The sequence below is a fragment of the Xiphias gladius genome, chromosome 24 (assembly GCF_016859285.1).
Source record: "Xiphias gladius isolate SHS-SW01 ecotype Sanya breed wild chromosome 24, ASM1685928v1, whole genome shotgun sequence".
In the NCBI taxonomy this organism is placed as follows: domain Eukaryota; kingdom Metazoa; phylum Chordata; class Actinopteri; order Istiophoriformes; family Xiphiidae; genus Xiphias; species Xiphias gladius.
In genome coordinates, this window is record NC_053423.1 from 3,104,653 (window position 1) to 3,118,791 (window position 14,139).

The window sequence follows — 14,139 nt, forward strand, 5'->3', positions numbered from 1 at the left end:
TGTAGTTTAAAGTCCCAAGAAATGGAATCATTAGTTCCTTATTGTGATGTATTTCCTGTAGACAATGTCAGTGAGTATAAACCTGGACGCATCATCGGTGATGTTTCTCGGGATCATTGGATGTTTGGGGTCTTTAAATCATCAGATACCCTCACCTAGGTGACTCAGCCGGGGTTGATCAAGTCCTGGCTTGTGTCCAGGTAGCGCGACCCCACCCATGGCTCTCCTCTCCTGATCCACGGCCAGCAACTTCTGCTGTCTTGGTCGCCATCTTCATGGCCCTTCGTCTACTGGCCCCTGTGAACCCCAGCATGTTGCAGGCCCTGCAGAGGGAGTGGCCTCTGAACCCTCTGAATCCCACCTCAATGGGCTCACACCTCACTTGCCACCCGTCACTTCGGCATTCTGCCACTTGCTAAGCGTACTTTGCCCTCTTTGTCTTGTTGGCCTTCCCAATGTGGTCCTCCCGGGGAACGATAAGTTCAAACAGAATGATCTGCTTGGAGACTTCCATGATCAGCACCATGTCCGGCCCTAGTGTTTTTGTGGCAAAGGTACTCTGGAGTTTTTACCACTAGTGGCACAATGGATCAACATTTTAATTGCATTTCATGCTGTACTAGCGTACACACAAGTATGCATGTCTACTTGAGTGCATCATCTAAAGGTAGTCAACTGTACAAGACTTCCAACTAGCAAGTGAAGAGAGCAGGTTCCGAATGTTCCAAAAATTTACTTTGCACATATTTTATGAATTTATTTGCTAGGCTTTATGTTTTGGAGGGGTTTAATAGAAATCTCCATAGGCTATTTATCACATAAAGGAGGGTAAATTATGGCCTCCAGATGATCATGAGGCAAGGCCTCTATAGCAGGTATACAAAAAAGGGAATAAACAACTGTGAATATTAAGAGAAGGCTAGCTGTTAATAGCTTTTTTCTTCATATATTACTTTCCCATTCCAGGCTATTAAACATTAAAATATCACCTGTGTTTTAGTCTATAAAATTATGTGAGTTTGTAAAGCTGGTGTTTGTAACCTAAACCTTACTAAATCCTCACTTTTTGCTCCTGCAATGATTAAACTTGCCAATAGAAAAAGCATCATATCACTAGTATAAGCTCATAGTTTGAGTGGTAAACCCAGAGTTAACAATGAAGTTAGTTAACTAGTGACGCTAGAAGCCTCAAAGGTAGCCTGGGTAAGCTGAACCTGAGAAAGGGGCCTGACTTGTGAAATTTGTTGCTGATATGGATGGTCCTGAGAGGATGAAGTGAAAATGTTTTTTTTTTAAGGCCCCTAGACCTTTCACTAGTGTTATTACTGTCAGATAGTTGTCAAGACATTTACAGAGCACATTAATGTAATTTAAAGGGACAATTCACCCTAAACTTCTTAAAAACATCAGATGTTGGTACAACCCACATTTTGAACCAAGGGTCCTGTAGATAACTGGCCAAATGTGAACAATGTAACCACACATCAAAGCTACAATTAAACAAGTAAACACAATACTGGCATATTATCACATTATACAGTTGTAATGATTTACATGTTAGCAAAAACTTCCCTATATTACATATCCAGCAACACAGAGTAACATTAGCAATCATCCATTGGCTCTGTGGCTAGTTAGCTTGTTTCTAACTCACTGACTGCTGCTTGATGCTGGGCACATAGTCTATGTGGACTTGTCAGAGCCTTTTTCACTGTAAACAGCTGCTTTCTACATTCAGAAACAAGACTGGTGAGACTGAACCAAAACAATAAAGTTTAAAAAAAAAAAAAAAAAAAGCTGAAGGACACTAAAATGCTCCACACAGTTGAGGGAAATTATTAAACACATTCATGCTCCCCTAGGAAATGAAGCTTTTGATTTTGTATATTCAGTGGGATTATTCTGTCACCAAAACCAGCAATATTTTTAGCTCCACTATTGGAATGGTCTAGGAATAGCAAAATCATTGCTTAGTTGTTCATTCATATTATTATTTAGACTAAAAGTTTTAGCACTGTATGATGTAATAAACAAGGTAGCCAATAGAAGCCACTGTTGGAGCTTTAAGTTTTTAGTCTGATTTCAGTAGCTCCTTATCTTACTGCAACTTATTACAAATAAGTTGGTACCAAATATTAGGATGAACACTAGACATTCACTGTATGTCATCAAGATTCATGTCAGCCGAATAAGGTTGTTACCTGGGTTTAGATGTTATATTATGGATGCACACACAAGTATTTTAAAATAAATATATTTTATTACTTTGCCAGGACAGTTCATGGTAAAGTTAAACAGTATATGAACATAAAAAGCATATGTTAATGTACAAACAAAGACAATATTTAAAATGCAGAGCAGAAACAGATCAAAGCTCAAACCTCAGAGCAGCTCCTGAGGTCAACTTCACCCTATGGGCCGGCAGCAGGGGCTGATGGGTTATATCCATATCAGTCCCTGCCCCCTTCCACCCTCATGCCCAGTAAGATGTGACCATCATGTCTCATATTAACACAACTATACAACACTGCATATGATTGGTGGTGAGATTCTCTGTAACCGATGGAAAAAAGGCGACTATGGACAGTTTGTGATGTCAACCAAAAACACCTTCAGGAAGGACAACAACAGAGCTACTGTTAATGATTGATACTGAGGTTCACAGTCATGTGTTCTGGCTCCTGGTTTAATATAGGGTTGAACAGATAAGTGGAGCTGATATACGGTTTTTGTAACCCTAGTTAGTTAGCTACTGGTAAAATAATCCTGCATGTTAAGGAAATATTGGTCAGACCATAATTATGAGTGTGAAAATCTTCACAGCAGCCTCCTAGTTTTAATTCGAGTCATATACTGCAAATGTCTGCGAAAAAAAACTACATTAAGTATCAACAAAGTGAAGGCAAATCGGCTGCAAACCACAGTTGGAGGTTACATCGAAATAAAATCCAATATTAACTATAATTCACTCATTTCAGCTAACTAACAGGATCAACATTTGTTTGTCTGGTTTCACTTGTTAGCAGGCAACTAAAAATATGTAGCCCTAAAAAATTGCTAATTTCGGTTGATATGGTGTGACTAGAAGACAAGCAATGGGTTGCCATCTTGGAATAATGTGTAACAGCTGCCAAGCCAGAAAAACTGAAAATTGTCCTGGTCTTAGGTTTTTTTGTTTTAGTGTCCTGAAGTTTAAGTACTTCAAAACCCTCATTATACTGTAGTATTCTATGGAGGCAATTATTTGTAATTTTCAGGCATTCAAAACCTCATTTTTAAAGGGACAATTCAACTTTCAACTCACATGGAGCAACATTATCATTCATTTGGAGCCCTGTTTCTGTCAGAATCAGAATTGTTAGTCCAAAATGTTTTTTTCTTCTTGTTCTGTTGTTAGATGGCTTGCTTTTAACTTGTCTGCCCTTTCCCTGATGCTAGGCAGGTAATGAACAGTCAGTTTATGAGAAATTTTTGTTGAAAACAGCTGAATGCTGTAGTTGGAATTTGAGGTCAATGATAGGTGAACAGTTAAGTTGTAGGTGATAAAACCAAAACAAAATACTAAAAGAGGCTAAATTGCTTTATAGAATTGTAGAGTTGGCTGATAATTCATCTTGGGTTTGTCGCTACAACTGACACCTTTCACATTACTCATAGCTATATGACCTATTATTGATATAAAAATATTTAGTGCAGGTTTGGGATGGTTTGTCTGCTGTTTGACTGTCTGAAGGGCAATTTTTCCTTGGACTTATTATTGGCGTATACTATTAACTACAGCTGATTAAATCTGATTAATTCAAATCCTGTCGGTTTTCAAAGCACTTATTCGCTTACTAAGTCATTTGCTAGTTCATTCGTTGACCTGTTAACCAAATAGCTGTCGATTGATTGGGTTTGATTGATTGATGACAGCTGATTGGCTTCCTGGCAGAGGGGGGTGGGGGACGGGGGGTGGGGCAGCTCTGTTGTTTGACATGGAACAGGGATGGAACATATCAACAATATCGGGTGCTGAGGTGACTTGGTCGTCCATTTCTTCTGCTCATGGGTTTTTCTTTATCATTGTCCCATATTATATACGTGTGTGTCCTGGTCAGCAATGACCTGGATGCCCAGATCAGCCCACTAAGTTCCAGTTCCTCCTCCTTTTTTTACACTTAGAACTGAGTTGATATTCCCAAGGACAAATAACAGAGCATCTTTTCCACAGAGCTGCCAAATGAAATGCAAAGCACACACCATTTATGTAACATCTTTGCAGTGAGCTAGATAGTAGAATATTACAGTTACGTCGGTACAACATTCAACAGAAATGAACAAGAGTAATTCAGCATTGTGTAGTTGTTTCCTAAAGGAACAGATAACAGCTCCTGCTGTGTCCAGGCGCCTGAGGGCTGGCCAGACACTTCAGGGGTGGATGTGGACATTCTTCGGCTGTGAAGGTTTTCCAGCTTCAAAAAAGGAAAAAAAAGAAAAGAAAAACACCTAGATGCCTCCCTTCATCTCTCACCAGGAGAGCAAGACAGAAAATCAAGGGAGAGCATTTCCTATTTTACATTGAGATAGAAGTAAGTATTCCTTAACACTGCATATCAGTCTTCTGACAGACTCCATGACATTATTCACATTCAAACACGTTAAAACAAAAAAACAGCTCTGGTTTCCCTTATGATATGTACTTCTGGGTGGGGATGGAATGCAGATGGGTTTTTATTATGTGCTGCTGAGACCCAGAACCCTTCACTGCCCTAGGGTCTCACTTTACAGAATGACTCATCAAGTCCCTGCAACAGTTTCATATAGAGTTTATCACAGCAAATATTTTAATGTCCAACATTGGAACGACAAAGTTTAGGACAATATGCATGGGAATATATTTGTGCCAAAAAAACAGGTGCCAGAGTTAAATTTGGTTTTTAGCCAGGTTTGCATTTGCATTTACGGAACTGAGTGTCATTAAACTTAATAATTTATCATCTGCTCTTTCCAAGGTCAAGAACGAACTGTCAACCTCAACTTTTAATTCAACATGGATGAGAAGTCCTAGAAATGCTCACAATCATAAAACTTTAAATGTCACTGTGTCAAAATTCACTACTCCCCAAATAACAGACGCTCAATAGATTAGTCTATAGTAAGGAGTAAATGGAGACATCAGAAATTTTGAATCATTATCATTTTGCATTTTGCATCCCAATGGGGTGGCTGTGGCTCAGGCTCAGGATGTAGAGCGGGTCATCTGCTAACTGGAAGGTCAGTGGTTCAATCCCCAGCTTCTCCAGTCTGCATGTTGAAATGTCCTTGGGCAAGATACTGAACCCCAAATTGCCCCCAGTGTGTGTGTGTGTGTGTGTGTGTGTGTGTGTGTGTATGTAGAAAGTGCAGTATGTATAGAAAAGAGTGCTGTGTGTGTGTGAATGGGTGAATGTGACAGTAGCATAAAGCACTTTGAGTGGTTGATAAGACTAGAAAAGTGCTATATAAGTGCAGTCCATTTACTATTTACCAACACTGACAGGTTAAGTGTCACACGACTGTTATTTTTCGTATAAATTGAATGCAAAGCATTGCACTGTGGGACTGTTAGTACTTCCCATCAAGACACAGTTTGTCGTTCAAGTGTTGGATATTTCGAGGGCACTATATAGAGCACAAATTTTTCACTGAGAATTTGGACACTCCAGCAAAACGGCGAAAGGTAATTGTAGTGCATTATGGGAGTTATTTTTCAGACACAGAATATTGGACGAAGACCATGTGATATGGTTGAAAGCTCCAGAACAAGCATTGTAAGTGGTTGAGAATTTTTTTTACAAGCAATCTCGAGGGACAATGTTTTGTAAATTCACATTTCCAGAGTCCAATTTTAAAGAATCCATATTTGTGAATTTCTAAATCAAATACAAAAGAGCACACACTCAGTTAATTCACATATCTGAAAATGTTGACGTATGTCAGCTGACAAACAACCAAAACCATGGCTTGAATTGGTTGATGTAAGCATGTTTGCATTGTGCCGCTGATCTGAATTTGATCTCAAATTTTAATTCAAATCCAATTTGGTGTACAAACTTTGTATTCAATGCAGATTCATTTTCAAATTCAAAACTTGATATACAGCTTTAAATGACAAAATGCAAATTCAGATTTACCAAACTGAATACCTGCTGGCACAAATATCTGCTTATTACCTTCACTTTTGTTAAAAACCTGTCCATTTAGAACCAAAACTAAATTCGAGACCATCTATTCTGTAGTCATCTAGATCGACTTACTGCATCATTTCCAAAAAGGAAGAAACACACATTTTTCTGAAAAGCAATGTGGGCATTTCCACAGCTGTTTCAATATCAATGTTCTTTACGATGTATAACTTTTATACTCGTTTTGTTTAAAGTTGAACTTTGGCCCTCTGCTGTGGTTTAAGAGGTGCTGCTTTTAGCTTTCATACTGTTGAGTTTCAGTGCTACTGCTACATTTCAGAGGTTCAACATGTTTAAGTGCTACAGTTAGTTTGTCCTCTGTGCTGTAAGTGAACCACCACTTGATATTAGAGTGAACGGAGCCATTATTCAGCCCGCAGGGACAGCAGCGTAGAGAGGGATCTGGGTCCTGTAAGTGGCTATAATGGAGTTTAATTCACATAGCTCAGTATGATGTGTGACCTCAGCTGTGGTGAAAATCAGCTTTCTGGGGTAGTCTTTTAATTTCAGCGGGACCGCCTCATCTGATGCGCCATACCGCTTACTTCCCCACCAATGAGATTAAGAGATCAGTTGGATCTACTGTCCAAAGAGAAGCTTTACTCAATTGCACTTCTCAGGGCAGTGGAGGGTCATCTGGGATCTCCTTTTGCATCATTAAGTGTAGCTTACACTGTCAAGTCTGAAGTCTAAGGCGAACATTTTCAAGCGGATTTGTGGATACCACTCCACCATGTGCTTTCTAAATTAGTGTACAATCTTCCCGACTCACGCAGCTCGGTCATCAGTGTGTTTTAAGGATTGCATTGCCCCTGTGTTTCACTGGTTCAAACAAGACACTTCTGAAAAGGTAGAGAGAAGCGGGTTGAGGAGCTCTGCTTATAAGGCCATAACAGAGCCCATTCTTGTTTGCAGAGGTTGGTAGTTCAAGCTGTTGGTGGTAGATACACACTCATTAGGTTGAGGCAATTTAATGGGCAAGTCAAAGCTGCATTCGGCTGTGATCAGAGTGGCAGCTTAAGTACAAAACCTAGAAACTGCTGGTAAATGGAAGCAAGAATTTACGGGCACAAGGCAACAAAGGGGCCACAGAAAAACTGTTTTTTCAATAACTTGGTAACTGGGTTAGCTCACTCCTGGTTTGAAAAGACGTTTGTGATGATGTTGTGGATTCACTTGACACTTTCTAGTGTCTTGTCGAGTTTTACAAAGCAGTTTTCTCTAAAACTAGGTTAGCAAGTGGCACTCCTACTAACCACTAGCAAGTAGTTAGTAGGAGACGAAGAGTGATATGAAGCTGCAATAGTGAGCAGCCAGCCCCCTCTGTTGGCCAAAAAAAGCACAACACGAGACGACTGCCCAACTGCTCTGCTGCCCAGTCTTTCTTTTCAGTCTGTTTTTAATTCACAGTGAAAAACCTGGACTGTCCCTGCTGGAGCTGTCCCTGGAAAATGGGGACGTCTGGTCATCCTATTTTATTCTGAAGTGAAACTGCAAGTAAACACGCTAAACTGTCATAGTTGATCTAGGATGTTGGTCTGTAAACTGTGATGGATGTTCACGATGCAGTTGTAATAATTTCACACCTAACCATAGTTTTGTCTTCCCAATGAGGTTTTTGTTTAAAACCTGTCTAATGAGATGACTGCTCTTGCTCCTTTACCTATTTGAACCAATTTTTAGCGATGTTGCAGCATTCAAAGATCTTAGCAGTTAACTTGGTGAGTACAGACTGTGCTGTGATTTCAGCTGTATTTACTCATAAAATGATCAGTCAGAGAGAAAGTTCTTTCATGTCTGTGTCAGCTGCTAAGCAGGCAATTGAATGAGAAGCATAGAGAGGTGTGCCTGCGGAGGGAAAGCCTGACCTCGTGTTCCTGGGGCAATACTGGCGACTTTCTTCTACGGAACGTAGCTATGGTTGTCTAACAAGTCGCTATATTTGTGGCTTTTTTAAAAAAAAAGTCACTAAATTGGAATGAAAAGTCAGTAAATCTAGCGACAATGGAGCTAAGTTGGCAACACTGCATGTAAACGCCCCACTGAAGACACAACAGAAGCTGTTTGCGCCAATTCATTTTGAAAGAGCAACGGCCAATGGTGTAACTTGTCACAGACGTTTGTGTTAATAGGGTTGGCCCCACTGTCGTGGTCCAGTCAACAATACATGCATTGGCCGGAGCTGCAAAAACTAGTTCCATTATTTGAAACTTTGGTTTATTAAAATTTGGTTCTTATTTTTGTAGTTTTGCATGATTCTTATCAATAATAACAATATTATACTCATCAAATTCATTGTTAAGATTAGGGAACTCTGCAACATTGTTAAAAAGATGTCTGACAGGACAAAAATCACAAGCAGTCAGATGATCATACAGGTTTTAAACTCTCGTTATCCAAATTTATTGGAAGAGAAAGTAAAGACTAACAGCAAAATTCTTACCCAAAAAGTCTGTGCCAACGTTCGGTTCCACCTTCAAATAAATTGGTTTAGCTAATTTGGCTAAACTGTTATAGCCTGCTTGATCATCTGACTGCTTGTTTTTCTTGCTCCATGCAACTTCATCATAGTGATTATGTGCATAATAACACAAATTGTGATAAAATTTAATTACTATTTAACGTGAGACTATGTAACTTCTGAAAGATGAATTAGCCCACTCATTCTCTTACAAATGAAAAGCAAAAATGCAATAAAACACAGCCTTGCTAGGTTCAGTACCTAATGGTGTTTTATGCCAGCTAATGTTAGCTAACATTGGATCAATATTGTGTGTAACTGACATCGCTAAGTCAGTTCATTGACTTGATGACTCTTGTGCTACTTTTATATTATGTTTTACCATTTACCATTATCCAATGCTACTTGCCTCTTGCAAGATAAATAGACTCCCTTTAAACCAGAGGAGAGGAATGTTGTCTCTGCTTGCTAGCAGGACAGCAACATGCCAGTGGAACAGAGAATATGGATACTTGACGTCAGTTAAAATAATCTATTTTCATCTCAGTTTCATTGTTGCTGTGCCAACATTTGTATTCCTTTGTATTCTTTGATAAATTCGTTTCCCTGGCAATGAGACATTTGCTGTACTTGTACTTTTTCTACTGAAGCTGGAAATCATGCTGACCGAAATTAGATTAATAAATAGCGGGTATCGTAATGTGAAGCTAGACATCTTCCTAATAAAGTATTTTAGGAATATACATATAATCAGTGGACTCTTGTGGTTTGAGGCCAGTAAAAATATGCAATACCTTACGGAAACACTTTTTTTAGGGGGACAAATCATGACCCAACACGGGCTTGTTAAAATTGTGAAAGCTCTTAACCGAGCACAGTTAAAGTTGAATCATGGTCAAGTAGAAGTATAGGCTGACCTATGTGATCACAGCCTGTTGCAGAAAAATCTCTGGTATCTATCAACAACCTAATTTCCCCAATTTGTTTTGACAGTGAGGTAAACTGATTTACTGAGGAGATACAGCCACCAAATGAGTTAATTTCATAGACAGGCTTATTCTGAATCTAATCTGATATGTCGGGTCTCTGCAGTTCATCTCGAGACTAAAAAGTTAAACAGACGTGTTCAATCTGATGAGTGTGTGTCAAAGGCTGTTGCTGTTGTGCTTCCCTCCTTTGAGAAAACAGTTGAACAGACTCGGCTGTCAATATGGAGAGAAGCTTTGCATTCTGGCGGTGTGGATGTACACTCATTCATGTAGAGACATGAACTAATAAGTGTTTTAAAAGACAAAAACGGTTTTAAATATATGAACAAATATAAAATATTAGACTTCCATAATGTCTATATGCAATAACATTCTAGATAACTTTTTGAAGGACTTACAATTAGTCCCTCTTTAAACCTTGATGTATCGCCTCAAAGATAATATTTAAGACAATGAAAAAAGCACCACGAAATTCATCATAGGAACAGAGATCTAACCATACAATGGTATGTACAATGTATGTATGCCAACAATATGAGCAATGAAAAGACATGAGGACAGAGTAAGAGAGAGAGAGGAGTAAAACCACTTATCCAACTCCCGTCATGCAGATAAGAAGTTACACAGGAGACCTGAGGAGTATCATCTCTGGCGGTTTGCAAGGGCCACGCCCTTCCTGTCACAGCCCCAGACACACCATGCCAAATAAGAGCTCAATTCAGAATTATACACAAAGCACTGATCCTTTGAGGCCTCCGTGTTGACATTTTCTTTTTAAGGAGGGATTTTTAGGGGAATTGGAGAAGAAGGATATAAAGATAACGTAATACCAAGCGTCGGAGAGTCGGGGGGCAGAGGGGTTATAGGGGGTCGACGCCTTGCCTGGCTGTTCTTTTTTTGTGCAAAGAAATGTTAAAATAAGTCTCAGAGGCACCCATGGGTGCCTCCTAGGGCTCATCGCTGGGCGGTGTGGTTGTAGCCACCTCGGTGTCCAAGGACTCCGGTGACTCCAGAGCAGTGGTGTCCTCGTTGGGGCTGCCCTTGCTGCTGGGGCTGGCCCCTGCCTCAGCTGAAGTGCTGCTGCTGCTGCTCTGGCTGTCTTGGCCCTCTGAGTTTTCCAGCATCTCCTGGATCAGCGGTGGCATGGAACCTGGTATCTCCATCTTCAGAGAGATGACCCGCTCTGCTCCTGCAAGACAATAATTGTGTGTGTGTGGGGGGGGAATTGTTTGAAAAAAAAAATTCAAGGTCCACTTACTAGCTTTTTTATGAGCTTTAAACTACATCTCATGATGTCTTCATGCTGAGTGACATGTCAATGTTAATTGTGACAATATTTTACTTTTCTCTCGTATTTCCCATATACAACCAATCACATGACAAGTTTCAAATTTATGTTGCGTTATGATAGATGAGCTATCGCCGTGACAACTGAGCAAGCTCCGTTCACCAAAGAAATCTACCAGATGCAAAAATACAAAAAAATCTACTAAGTGTAAATTGAGTTAAGATTTTTTTTTTTTTGGTCATCAGCAGTTTTTAAGGCAATATGAGGCAGGTTTCATGACCAGTTTTACACACTACTGAGTAAAGTCAACATGAATTCTTGATCAGACATCTTGTGTAATATAAGAATGATAAGAAACCTCTAGCAGCGAACTCTATATATAAGACCATAATTTAATTTATTTAGTACACTTCAGAAGCAACGCTAAGCTGCTTTCAAGTGAACCAAATAGAGAAGAGAAAATAAAAAACTTAAAAAACAAAGCATTAGGAGACAAATAAAACCAGTACAAACAGTAAAAGAATCAGTAAGACAATAAGCTGATAATGATATCAGATAAGTAATGATATCAGATAAACCAATGCAACATTACAAAAAGGCAAGTTTAAAAGATGGTAAAGGTGGGAAGATACAACAGAGATAAAGTATAAGGGGTCTACGATCAATTTTTCAGGCAGTTCATTCCAAAGTCAAGGGGCCAAGGTCTATGGAAGGTTCCGTAGAGGCATTTGAGGCTCTCATAGTACATTCAAGCTCAAACGGTGTTAAAGGCTCAGCCGCATGAACCAGTCCAGGACATGCATTAAAAGTTAACAACAGATGTTTAAAATCAATAGGACTATACCGGCAGCCAGTATAGAGAAGGTAAAGCTGAGGTAAAGAGCTCGCTCCTTGTGCTCCTTGTCACTTGTCCTTCTGCATCTGACAATTTTGGTAATTTTTCAAAAACTGCCCATTTGATAAATGTAAGCAAGTTTAATATTTACTCTACTTCCTACTCTACGGAAGATTTTAAATGCCTAAATAAAAACAAATCAAACAAAGAAATAAAAGTGATAGACATTATTATTCATACATATCTTAAATGGCAATTATTTACCCTTTTTTACCCGTTTTTAATAACTGAATGAATTGTTTTTCATTGTAACAAGAATTTTCCAATTCACGATTAAAATCAAAAGAACAGAGAACAAAGTGAAGAGGTGTATTGCATTTCAGTGTGGTTTCTTTCAGAAGGTCCAAAAACTGGAACCTGGCATCCAGACCGGGCCTTAACGTGTTGGTCACCATTGCTTTTCCATCATCCAGATTTTCATGTTCAAAATTATTTTTAAAATACATTTTTAAATTTTAAATACACCTTTTATGTAGACAGGACTGGGCTAATATACATGAGCATAAAACATCTATATCAATAAAGGTGCTGAGTGAGTATACTTTGTATTCAACACCATAATCCATGTCTTAACTGTTCATATATATATTCAATATATATTTTATCAGCATAACACTAAATGTGAAGCTTGATTTAGAACTTTATATGAACATTTTGATTCTTTTTTTCTGCCAAAAACTAGTCACTATGGAAAGTTTGTTTGAGAGTAACAACTAACTTAATACAGCCAGACCTTTATGTCTACAGAGGGAAACTGATACTGAAAAGATTTTGGGCAGCTACAGTACTTTAAGTGTCCCTTTTGCCCTGACAACACAACAAAGAGCTAAATTTCAGAAAACTACAGCAAGTAGAGACCTATTATGAGTGTCGTTTTGTTCCTGAAATGTATTTATTTTAACTGGCTAAACGTTAGCCCTCTAGACTTGCTGCTGTCATCAGTAGTAGCAACGTTATGCACTGACATTCATATATCCTGTTAATATCAGGCAATTCTACCTGTCTAGCTATCTACTTTTTTGCACATCATGAGCTCGTACTCATCCGTCAACCCAGCTAACAATACTGACTGTAAGCCAACACTAGCTAGCTAACACTAATCAGCTTAGTTGTCAATGCCTACTGTTATAGTTGCCATGAGCTTGTGTAAGCACGGGTCAGTTCTGCCCATGGTCCAAAGCTGTGATTGGACAGTTGATTGTTTTTCATTTTGGCATGAACAGTGCATCTCCATCTCAAAAATGAAAAAGCTCCTTTGCACTTCCTCATGAAACTAATTACAGAGCTACTATTTTAGTATTGGCAGTAATGCTGCCATCTGCTGGACAGCACCGTTGTGAACACGTAATTGTCTCGTCATCGAATATAAGATGATCCTCACTTTTTTAAACCTTTTTGTCATAAAAAAATATTGTCTTACATTCGCGCCATAACCATTCCCTGCAACAGTTGGCTTTTCCCAAATTTGTTCAAAGTGAGTTGTAATAGAAAACAGCCAGTGCAATTGGTTGTCTCCAGGTTGTCATCGGCCCACGTCAGAAAACATGTGCATAAAGCTGAATCTTTTTCGACTTCTGAGTCTTGAACCATGGATGGAGGCTCCAGGAGGCTATTTGGTGGTTATATTCACAATGACAGCACCCTGGCAGCCTGTCAACCTCCAGTGTTTAAGTCCTTATGTGTGAATGGAGGATTATTTGTAACTGCAATAACCTGATATGTGTAAGTGTTAGGTGACATAACCTTCCCACCTTTAGCACTGATGCTGCGCAGGTCTGTGATCTTCATCAGGGTTTTGGGGAACATGTGCGGTTTGCTAGGCCGACGCTTCCTCACATAGATCTTCAGAGCTTCCAGGAGTGGCTCTTGGAGCTGGTCCACCTTGGAGGGCTCCTCTAGGTCCTGACGGTCTGATACACACACACAAATCAAATCAGTCTTGAGACTCAACTATGACAAATCCATGTCTTTGCTTTATCTGATATAGACAAGCTAGAGGCTAATACATGTATCACAGCGTGAAGCCTGGTTTGATTAAAAAGGAAGAGTTTATCTCATTATGTCAACTAATTTGCTGCAGAGGAGAAATTGCAGTGATGGTTACGATTAGATAACTTGAGCAGATCACTCATTTGAATCCTTTATTCTGACCGGTAGTGTTCAGCTCTGATAACGGTGAGGTTTTAGAGTCAAAACTCATCAGCACATGTGGTATTCAAAGCCATAAATCTGTCCAGAGACCACTTTTGTGCACATACTGATCATTAGGATAGCTCAGTGGTCAAATGCACCAGAGTCTC

General features: G+C 39.3%; 1 protein-coding gene across 2 annotated transcripts in view; it reads right to left on the reverse strand.

The window, feature by feature from the left end:
- Nucleotides 1-10,603: 10,603 nt before the first annotated feature.
- LOC120786851 (retinoic acid receptor beta-like) overlaps nt 10,604-14,139 on the reverse strand; it is a 145,503-nt gene continuing 141,967 nt past the window's right edge. For both annotated transcript variants that reach the window (XM_040122569.1, XM_040122570.1), the window contains exons 7-8: nt 13,591-13,749; nt 10,604-10,845 (exon numbers count right to left, since the gene is read on the reverse strand). In XM_040122569.1, the coding sequence (XP_039978503.1) occupies nt 10,604-10,845; nt 13,591-13,749 (401 nt within the window). The remainder of the gene's footprint in view (nt 10,846-13,590; nt 13,750-14,139) is intronic.